Source organism: Gekko japonicus, unplaced genomic scaffold (assembly GCF_001447785.1).
Source record: "Gekko japonicus isolate JY-2015 unplaced genomic scaffold, Gekko_japonicus_V1.1 scaffold3188, whole genome shotgun sequence".
Classification (NCBI taxonomy): domain Eukaryota; kingdom Metazoa; phylum Chordata; class Lepidosauria; order Squamata; family Gekkonidae; genus Gekko; species Gekko japonicus.
The window spans coordinates 27911-39004 of NW_015172108.1; the positions used below are offsets into that span (position 1 = coordinate 27911).

The 11094-nt window shown below is 48.2% G+C and overlaps 1 protein-coding gene across 1 annotated transcript in view; it reads left to right on the top strand.

Moving 5' to 3' along the window:
* Positions 1–299: 299 nt before the first annotated feature.
* Positions 300–11094, top strand: part of LOC107118597 (ankyrin-3) — a gene marked incomplete at its 3' end in the record, with an annotated part of 148019 nt that continues 137224 nt past the window's right edge. The window contains exons 1-3 of the mRNA XM_015420959.1: positions 300–347; positions 6703–6804; positions 9345–9443. Of these exons, the coding sequence (XP_015276445.1) occupies positions 300–347; positions 6703–6804; positions 9345–9443 (249 nt within the window). The remainder of the gene's footprint in view (positions 348–6702; positions 6805–9344; positions 9444–11094) is intronic.

An 11094-nucleotide genomic window follows, 5' to 3' on the forward strand; every position in this document is an offset into this window, starting at 1 on the left:
AACCCTACAACACTAGTAGGGTTGCCAACATCCAGGAGGGGCCTGAGATCTCCCAGAATTCCAACTGACCTCCAGACCACAGAGAATTGTTCCCCATGGAGAAAATTGCTGCTTTGGAGGGTGGCCCCCTGTGGCATTATACTGCTCTGGGGTCCCTCCCCAACCCCACCCATCCCAGGCTCCACCCACAAATCTCCAGAAATTTCCCAACCCAAAAGTTGGCAGCCCTAAATAATAGTGACTTGATGAGACTGCTGTTTTACTAGGAAAATATTGGCTGGTTGGCGATCCTAGCAGTGATGGGGCTCACCATCAGCAAAGTCACTTGTGCCGGTATTGCTTTCCCGGTAAGAGGAACCCACTGTTCAGAAACCCAGGGGCGGATCGACTATGGAACAAATGAAGCTTAAGATTCAGGGCCCCTAATCCTGGAGGGGTCCTGAAGCAACTTTTTTTTTTTTAATGAGTGAATTTTTCAACAGAATTGATGTAGTTTTTTTTAAGTGTTTGTTATTATTTAAATAAGGCTATTTTAGTGACAGACTCATAAGCCAATGGGTTGAAGTACTTAATATTGACCGTAGAATATGCTCTAGTACCCGTTTCATATCCTTATTGGGTGTTGCTTTATTGTCGCCGGTTGAGAAGGGGGCCCCCATAACAGTTCAAGCTTCAGGGTACCAAGAATGTAGGTCTGCCACTGCAGAAACCAGTTGGCCAATTGAGCTCTGAAAGCATAAAGAGAAGGTAACAATGTGTGGCTTATGAGGAGCCCTGTATAGCACAGAAGTAGAGCTGTGGGTGCAGGATTAAGAACATAAGAACATAAAGGAAGCCAATGTTGGATCAGGCCAGTGGCCAAAAATACCAGGTGCCATCAGGAGGTCCAGCAGTGGGGCCAGGGTACTAGAAGCCCTCCCACTGTCGCCCCCCCCCCAATCACCAAGAATACAGTGCATCACTTGCCCCAGCCTGAGCGTTCCTATCTATACCAATTTGGTGCAGTGGTTAAGTGTGCGGACTCTAATCTGGGAGAACCGGGTTTGATTCCCCACGCCTCCACTTGCACCTGCTGATGTGACCTTGGGTCAGTCACAAGCTCTGGCACAGCTGTCCTTGAAAAAGAGCAGTTTGTGTCAGAGTTCTCTCAGCCCCACCCACCTCACAGGGTGTCTGTTGTGGGGAGGGGAAGGGAAAGGAGTTTGTAAACCGCTCTGAGACTCCAAGTGAAGGGCGGGGTATAAATCCAATCTCTTCTTCACTTCTTCTTCTACGTTGTGGCTAATAGCCACCGATGGACCTCTGCTCCATATGTTTATCCAGTTCCCTCTTGAAGCCGTCCATGCTTGTAGCTGCCGCCACCTCCTATGGCAGTGAATTCCATGTGTCAATCACTCTTTGGGTGAAGAAGTATTTCCTTTTATCTGTTCTAACCCGACTGCTCAGCAATTTCATTGAGTGCCCACAAGTTCTTGTATTGTGAGAAAGGGAGAAAAGTACTTCTTTCTCAACCTGCTCTTTCCCATGCATAATCTTACAAACCTCGATCATGTCACCCCTCAGCCGTTGTTTCTCCAAGCTAAAGAGCCACAAGCACTTTAACCTTTCTTCATAGGGGAAGTGTTCCGACCCTTTTATCATCTGAGTTGATATCCGCCACAAGAGAAGAGACTAGTGGTCTTAATGCCATGCTTCTGTCACCCCACCAATCCATTGCCAGCAGAACATAGAGCAATGCAACATCATTGAAGGGAACATACAAACGATGCCGCTTCCCCCAGCCCTTTGTAACCAGCAGTGCCTGCTCAAACGCCTTGTTCCAGGACAGGTTTCAAAAGAGAGGGACCCTGCCTGGCTTTGTTTCTGGTCTCCCTGCTAGCGTTAGATCCAGTCCATGCCATGACTAGGAACGGAGCTCATGGATCAGGTTTGCTGGCAAAGGGGAGTGTGTGGCCTGCAGAAAAGGAAAAACAATAAGATCATTTCAAAATTAAGTGCATCGCTCTCTTGATGGACCCCTTATCCCTTAGGGTACTCCAAACGGTTGAAGGATGGGAGTCAGGATCGCCATCTCTGAGTTCGGAAAGTCCTGGATGTCTGAGGGTGGAACCTGGAGAGGGTTGAGGGGATGGACGGTGGACCTCAGTAGGGTAGAATACTATAAAGTCCGCCCTCCAAAGCAGCCATTTCCCCCAGAGGAACCGACCTCTGTAGCCTGGAGCTCAGTTATAATTATGGGAGTGCCCCAGGCCCCACCAGGAGGTTGGCAACCCTAACGGGACAGACAGCATCCAGGGTCTGGATTTGGCACCTGGGTGGTCAGTTGCTTATTTTTTTTGCTATAGCATATGGTTCCCCAGATCTTTTTTTTTTTTTTTTTTTAAGTGCACAGCGCTGAAATTACTAGTTAATTTCATGGCTCTTTTTTTTAAAATAGCATTTTTATTGAGTTTTATATATTTTTACATCCTGTATTGTTAGTTGTATACAGTATCTTTCAATCAAGATCTAATAAACAAGAAGAGAAATGTTATCCATACGTACAATACTTGTTAATAAAACACAAAGTCTCTATATTTCTGAGGTAGTGCATACAATCGGGGTTGACAAGCAGTAAGATATTCAAAAAACACAAACCATTTTTCCAAATAATTATTAACATCTTTCGGATTGTCAAAAGCTATTTCACAGTGCAGTCCTATGCAAAGTTGCTACAGTCAAAACCCACTGGTTGTAACTGGCTTAGATTGGAGTAAGTCTGTTTAGGATTGCACTGTCAGTCTCTTCAAATAATTAACTTAAGGACAGTGTTCGTTCTCTCTCTCTCTCTCTCTCCCTCTCCTGGGAACTGTGCTTCAAACTCTGATGTCACAAACTCCCTCGTTTCCCGCGTTGGGAGACCTCCATGGAATCAATAAAATAGTGAGACTGTGCTCTCCTAATTATCGATTTCAAAGGCCTTGTGTTTTTAATCACCCTCCTGGCATGATGGATTCTGGATGACTTTGCTGAAACGTTGCCCATTCTAGGAATTTTAAGTGGCGAGAGGGAAGAGAAGCCTCTGCAAAACAGGCAGTGGCGAGCTGTAACTGGCTGGTGGGACCGCACACACCCAATTGGAGTCTTGTTTTGCTCTGAAACAGTAAGGGAGCATTTTAGTCTGGGGTGCATTTGTAGCATCTCCACGCCCTGTTTCCCGTATAGAGAGCTGAGGTCTGTCTTTGGGGAGTTACTCACAACTTAGCCAACATCGAAGGAGGAGGAGGAGGAGGTGAGGAGCAAAGAAAGGAGGGCGGGAAAGCTGGGGTAGCAAACAACTGAGTGTGATATCACAGTAATGCATTTGTTAGTTGTGGCCCAATTCTTCCTTTCTCCTGTTTTCAATTCATTTGACTTAAAGCTGTTCTGTACATGACAAGGAATGTGGGAAAGTCCAGTGTTAATTTTGCTGCTCCCCACAAGCCCTTTTCAGACATCACGATTGTACATGCCAAGAACCTGCCGACTGTGCATCTGTAGTGTGTGTGCTACCTGTGATCCTCCTAATATGCATGGTTGCCATGTTGTCTGAAAGGGCACACATTCTCACAGCCTCCGTATGCACTACATGGAATTGGCAACAAGATCTCTTGAACAGATTTAAACTAGAAGATCGGGGAGGGGGGGTTGGGAATCCCATTTCTTTAGGTCGATCTTTAATGTAAAAATTCAAATGATAAAAGATCACGGCCCGTTGGTGTTAGATCGCCGCTAACAAAGATCCGGAGAGTGATTTCAGCAAAAGTGAACAGCTTTATTGAAGGTACGAACAAGCGCTTGAAAGAAGTCATAACCAGAACAACTTAACATTGGGAGCTAGGCTCCTTTTAAACCTTCCCGGGCTAACGTAGCCACGCCTAATTACAATTAACAACCAATGAGGTTGTTCAGATTAAGTCCAATGAGAGTTCTTCCCTCTCAGGGACTAGGTGCAGTTCTGATTGGTCGCTGTTGAGGAGCGACCAATAGCACGTTAGCTCGGAGGAGCCTTCCTCTGGCTCGAGCTTAACATGGGGAGTCAATGTGGCGATTCATGCAAGCCGTTTCAATACACTACAGTTGGTATTTACCGCCGACTCAACTCCATAGAATAAGTTCGATAAACTCCCCTCACAGTACTAGGAAATGTGGTCAGATGGGTGACTTCCTCCACACATGGTGGTCAGGCCCAATCATTGCATCTTTTTGGAAACAAGTTCATCAAAGTATACTTTTAATTACAAATGTAAAGTTAAATGTTCTCCCTGAAGTCTTTTTATTGGACTACCAAACACCCCCCCCAAGTAGGAAATAAAGAGCATAACGAATTAATCTCTATTTTACTTTCTGCAGCAAGAAATACTGTAGCTGCTCATTGGAAAAATCTTTAACCTCCCCATATCGATACCTGTTTAGTCAAATTGGGTCTTATCTTGTTATGGCGAAGATTACTATGCAACCATATTCTGAGAAAGCTTACAATACGTTTGTTACAACCTGGTTTTCACTAATGCAATTTCTGTCTGAACAGGGTATCATTCCGAACAATCCAATTTTCAAAGATATGATCTTTTTCTAGTTCTTTCTTGGCCTCCCATCTTTCTTTCCTTTGTTGAAGGTTGAATGTTTTGTTGGTTTAATTGTACTCAGATGGGCTAGCACACTGTTTGTTTTTGTATGTATTGTAACTCGAGATCAGGCAGCTCTTTCTTTAATCAGTGATTTCAGTTTACTAGAACAGAGCAGCACAGAACACACAGGCCAACCCCCAGCTTATATACAGTTTGGAACTGGCTAAACCACACCCCTAGAACAGTAAGGTCCAATCAGAAGTGTATGCTTAGGACCAATAAGGTTTGTTTCCACGGATAGTCATAATCTTCCCTGATTGGTCCATTGCACAACGGCAGCCAATCAGGCTGTTGATTTCAGGATACTGAGAGTCTATGGAGCTTGTGACTGAAGCTCAGGCTCATTCTACAATTTACTCTCTCCATAGAACACAATACATAACAGTATGGAACTTATATGTATTGTCTTGTTGTGCTTGGTAAATAAAATTATTTTTTTTAAGTGGGATTCTATTCTGCATGTACTGTTGCTGAAAATCTGCGTGTTGCCCCTTTCAGGCAACATGGCAGCTATGCACACCTGGAGGATCTGGGCTAGGGTTGCCAAGTCTGGGTTGGAAAATACCTGGAGACTTTGGGGTTGGAGCCAGGAGAGGGTGTGGTTTGGGGAGGGGAGGGGCCTCTGCATAGTACAATGCCATGGAGTCCACCCTCCAGAGCAGCCATTTTCTCCAGGGGAGCTGATCTCTGTCGGCTGGGGATCAGTGGTAAAAGTGGGAGATCCCCAGGCCCCACCTGGAGGCTGGCAGCCCTAATCTGGGCATATTTGGAGGATCAGCACGCACTGGCCAGCCTCCCAGTTCTCAGGGCCTGTAAAGCCTTTAAAGGCCTACCGCAAACACGCCAAGTGTGTCCATAACATCCCCCGCATACTAGCATATTTGAATTCTCATATGCTTGACTTAGGTTACCGTCATCGTGCCCCACAGCGACAGCTTTGGCTGCCAGTGTGATGTTTTCAATCCAGCCAGAAGGATAGCTTTCCCTTCCCTCCCACGAAGGTGACAGCTTTGTGGCCGTAGAATGTTCACGAACATTCCGTGACATCTCACCCGTTCAGCCAGTCCACGCCAGAGGCCTCGCTATCACACCTTCAAAATCCGTATATACAGATGTTAATGAACAAGGCTAGCCATCGTCTTCTTTTCAGCTAAGCCTAGAATTTTGTAAGGTGTCTTGCGGAAAGAAAATAGCATGTACAATTGTGGCAATGGGCCTGAAAGGACACGTGATGCAAAGTTGCCAGAGAATGTTTGTGTACTCTGTTTAAGGGATTTCTGCATGGCCTGCGGTCATGTCCTCTGACGTGGATCACCTCCAGCTGGGCTTGCCAGCTTCTAGGTGGCACCTGGAGATCGCCCACTATCACAATTGTTCCCCGGATGACCAAGATCAGTTCCCCTGGAGAACACGTCTGCTTTGGCATTATACTCTGCTGAGGTCCCTCCCCTCCCCAGGCTCCGCCCCCAAAATCTCCAGGGAGTTCCCAAACCAGAGCTGGCAACCCTGCCTCCAACCCCTGAGAGCACATTCTTTCATTCCTCCCCAGATGTTTAGGAAAACCTCAGATACTGGCTTAAGAACAAAGCGTGGCTATGAACTTCACTATTGATCTACAGAACTGGTATCTTTGTGGTACAGAAGCCGGGTGGTTCTGTTTCAGTGTGAATGTCCCTGAGCCAGTTTGGTGTCGTGGTTAAGTGCGCGGACTCTAATCTGGGAGAGCCGGGTTTGATTCCCCACTCCTCCACTTGCACCTGGCTGGATGACCTTGGGCAAGCCATAGTTCTGAGAAGAGCTGTCCTTGAAAAAGAGCAGTTTCTGTCAGAGCTCTCTCAGCCCCACCTCCCTCACAGGGTGTCTGTTGTGGAGAGGGGAAGGGAAAGGAGTTTGTAAGCCGCTCTGAGACACCTTTGGGTAGTGAAGGGCAGGGTATAAATCCAATCTCTTCTTCTTCTTTAAACCATGAAGAGCCATTTTTGCCCACTGGATGTCTGTTCTGTTTCGTGTTCAGAGATCTCAACCTGTACTTTCTTTTCTTTCTTTCTCACAGTCTGACACCAATGCAAGTTACCTACGAGCGGCCCGGGCAGGCAACTTGGAGAAGGCCCTTGACTACTTAAAAAGTGGAGTGGACATCAACATTTGCAATCAGGTTGTAGAAAAAAGTTTTCGTTCTTTGTCTTGACCACACCTCTGCTCGCTTAGATCGGTTGCTGTTCCGAGAACAACGGGTGATGCTTAAAAGTCCGAGCAGCTGACACACCTTTTGTCTCCCTGCGTGGGTCGCTGCTGTTAGTGTGTGCCAAATTTTTTTATTGAGCATTGTGCAAAGAGTGAAAAAGGTCCCCGTGAAAGGGGCTTGCAATATAATAGACTACGCACAAAAGTGGGGGAAGGGGGGGATTGTGGTAAGGAAGAAGAGAACAAAGGAAGTCAGGTACATTAAGGTTACATCATGGCCAGGTGGAACAACTATTAAGAGCATGTTTTGACATGCCTAGGCACTAGTGGCTGCTGTTTGCTAAAGCAACTATCCATCTAGAAGTGCTTTATGCTGAACAACTTCTTCCTCATTGTTGCTATTAATTAGGACCCATGTCAGGGGCTGCAGTGGCTCAGAGTTTAAGACGCTGAGCTGCAGACCGGAAGGTCTGTCGTTCTGCAGTTCGAGACCCTAGTGCCGCGTGACAGAGTGAGCTGCCGTCTCTGGCCCCAGCTCCTGCCAACCTAGCAATTCGAAAGCAAGAAATTGCAAGTAGTTAAATAGGTACAGCTTCAGTGGGACGGTAACAGCGTTCCGTGGGCCTTGGCGTTTAGTCATGCCGGCCACATGACCACGGAAATGTCTTTGGACAGCGCTGGCTCTTTGGCTTGGAAATGGAGATGAGCACCGCCCCCTAGAGTCGGATTCTACTAGCTTTCAAGCAAGGGAAATCTTTACGGAACATGTCAGTCAAGTACCATAATCTGTACCAGATTGGCTGGCGCAGTAGTGCTGGGGAGCTGGAACTCTCAGTCGTGCAAGTGAAATAGGTGGGGGTGAACATGTTCAAAAGTGTGTTTGAAAATGTATAGTTGGTTTGTGTGTGAGAGGAAATGTCAGTGCTAACGTTGGTATCGTTCTTGGAGGGATGTTTTTGCTTGCTTACTACTAGTCTGCTGAACTCCATATAATCCATTAATAAAGTATATTCTAGAAGGAAATGCCAGGCAAACATTATTTCAGCAGCTAAGACTGTTGCTCCTGGGACTGTTCTCCAGAAATGGGACCCGTATCTGAATAAGCAAACTTAGCATTGCAGCGACGTTTACATTCCTTGGGTGGAAAAATAAAATAAGTAACCTAAGCACAATTTCGGGATCATAAATCCCATGCAATTTAATGCAAGTTACCTCTCCTAGCAGTTCGAAAGTAAGAAATTGCAAGTAGATAAATAGGTACCACTTTCGTGGGAAGGTAACAGCTTTCCGTGCACCTTGGTGTTTAGTCATGCCGGCCACATGACCACGGAAACGTCTTCGGACAGTGCTGGCTCTTCGGCTTTGAAACAGGGATGAGCACCGCAGCCCTAGAGTCGGATTCCACTGGCTTTCGAGCAGGGGAACCTTTACCTTTACCTCTCCGTAAATACACTTAAGCTTGTGCTGCATTTGCTCATATTCATCCCTGGGTTTACCAACCCTGGATTGGAAAATCCCTGGAGATCTGAGGTAGGAGAGGAGGGACCGCTGTGGGGTATACCGCCATAGAGTCCACCCTCCAAAGGAGCCACTTCCTCCTCTCTTTTCTAGAGATGAGTTGAAATCCCAGGAGAATTCCAGGTCCCACCTGGAGGCTGGCAACCCTATCCTGTACCCTTGCCTCTCCCTCTTTCCTTCTCTCGGTAACTGTTGAAATTGACATTGTAAGCTCCTTCAGGCAGGGATTTCTCCTTTTTTTTTGCTTATGTTGTCCTGCAAGGTATGACACTAGGGTTGCCAAGTGCAAAAAGCCTACCGTCAGGGGAGCGTTGCGGCAATCCAGGAGCTTTTCTCCAACGCACGTGCGCGCAGTGTGCGTGCGCCACCAGCACGTCCAGGAAGTGATGTGTGACGTTGAGCACGTTGGGGCGTGGCCCCCATCGTCGGGGGGAAAACCATAGAGTTTTCCCTCCGACGATCGGGGCCACGCCCCCAACGTGCTCAACGTGGTTGACGCAGCCACGCTGTGCTTCGGGGGGCGGGGTTCCCCCGGGGCCCGATTCCACGGCAGCGGAAACTGGGCCTTGAAAGCGGGGGTTTACCCGCCACCCGCCCCCACTTGGCAGCCCTACATGACACGGCGGTGCATATATTTTTGTGCACCCTACTGCGGGTAAAGAGTAAGGAACAGCCGGGGTAATAGCCGTCCCTGGGTTGGTGATGATAATTGCTATTGTTATTTAAGTTTTGTACAGCACTGTTCAATGTGTCTGGTGCCATATAAAGAGGGATTTGTTTTGTTCATCCCAAGGATGCCAGTCGGTCTCTTACACTGTGTGTTGTGTGACGTGCTGAAAGCAGTGCATTTGAAAGCGAGTGTTAGAAAGGGCCTCTCTTTCTGGACTTCTGTGCAAGTCCTCATCATGTCGGAATGTGACCTTTGGGCCTCTTGACATCTTGCGTGTGGCTGTGGGCGCCCTGCATCACTCTATTCCTTTCTGTTTTTATCAGAATGGGCTGAACGCTCTCCATCTCGCCTCCAAAGAAGGCCACGTCGAAGTCGTCTCGGAGCTGATACAGAGAGGTGCTCATGTGGACGCCGCGACAAAGGTCTGTAGCAGATATCTCCAGTGTTCTCTGATTCTCCTGCATGGATTCCACACTAGCCAAGTGTCAGCCAACAGTCCGCAGACAGCGAGGTGCTAAGCCAGGCCGGTAGCCAGAGTTTGTATGACAGAGGGGACCTTAAAGACTGGGAGCTGCCAGCAAAGGACACAGGGATTAATGGCGCCTGAAGTCTTGTGTTGGAGAGGCCAGGGATGGATGGGCAGATTAATGCCAGGGGGTGTTCCTTCCCCCCTGCAGTTCGGGCCCACTAGTTTTTCTGTACAGTCAAGAAAGAGGGACAAGGGCTGTAGCGGCGGAGCATATGCGAGCACGAAGGAGGCTCTCAAGTGGAAGGATAAAAGGGCTTCCAGTAGCTGAACTAGGGTCTCAGTCACACGGGCAGGAAACTGCGGGGGGGAAACGTGGCTGTTAGCTTCGGGGCTAAAAACCACGCGGTTGCTCGAGCAGACCTACCTATCGAGGTCCCGTGGAGGTCCCGTGGTAGGGGGAAGGTGCCGATCACTCCACAGTCCTGCGGCGCGGCAAAGAAGCGCGGCGCAGGGCAAACGGGTTGGTTGTTTTTTTAAAAAAAACACTCAATTGTGCGCATGCTCCCTTGAGTGCATGTGTGCATCCGTGGAGACTTTGGGGAAAAAAACTTTTTCCAAGGGGACATGGGCGGGCGCTGGAACTACCTCCGGAAACGCGATCAGATGCCCGCCCTTGCCCTGCGGTTTTAGGAAACTAGTACCTCCGAGGTACTAGTTTTTTACTCCGCGTCTTTGGCGGGAAGCCTCGGTTGCGCCACGGAAGCCCGACGCTTCCCAGATGTGCCGGTGAGATCGCGCCCGGAAACTCCGCCTATCTTCCGTCCCTCTAACGTGGCTAATGCTCCGTATGACCGGGGCCTAGGAGAGTTTCCTGGGAAGGTCTGAGTTCGTGGACAGGTGGTCCCGCTCAGAACAGGCAATATTGGGCTAAATGGACCGTTCGGCTGAATTTGCACAGGGCCAATGAATATGTTGAACTATCATCCCTATCACTCAGTGCAAACAAAAGTGGGCGTTTTTTTAAAAAAGTATGGTGTGATAAATGATGGGAGGGAAGTCGGCACAGTATAGCCCAGCCTCGTCAGATCGTGGAAGCTAAGCAGGGCACGTAGATGGGAGATCACCAAGGAGGTCAAGGGCAGACCGCCTCTACTTCTCACTTGACTTGAAAGACCCTCACTGGGGTTGCTGTGAGCCGGTTGCAGCAACCTGACGGCACTTAGGGACGACCACGGTAAATGATCTTTCACACCATTTCTCCAGCTAAGAGGTTATACTGGGTGGATACCATGGGGCTGCGTGGGGCGGCTCTGCGCATTCTGTTTGCGTATCATTCGCTCACATTAGGTTAACTTTGGGATGATGGGAGACTGTTAGTGGGACCACACTCAGTAGTTTTCAGTCATAGTTTCACAAGGCGGCCGTGCGGGTCTGCAGCGGAACGGTTAGATTTGAACCAAGGAGCATCGTAGAGACCAACAAGAGATTCAGGGTGTCAGATTTTGAGAGTCAAAAGCTCCCTTCGTCAGGCACAGTGGAGTTGAAGTGGAGATCTGAATCCTTTTATCCTAGCCAGAAGGTGGGAGGGGCATCGTAAAGAAATT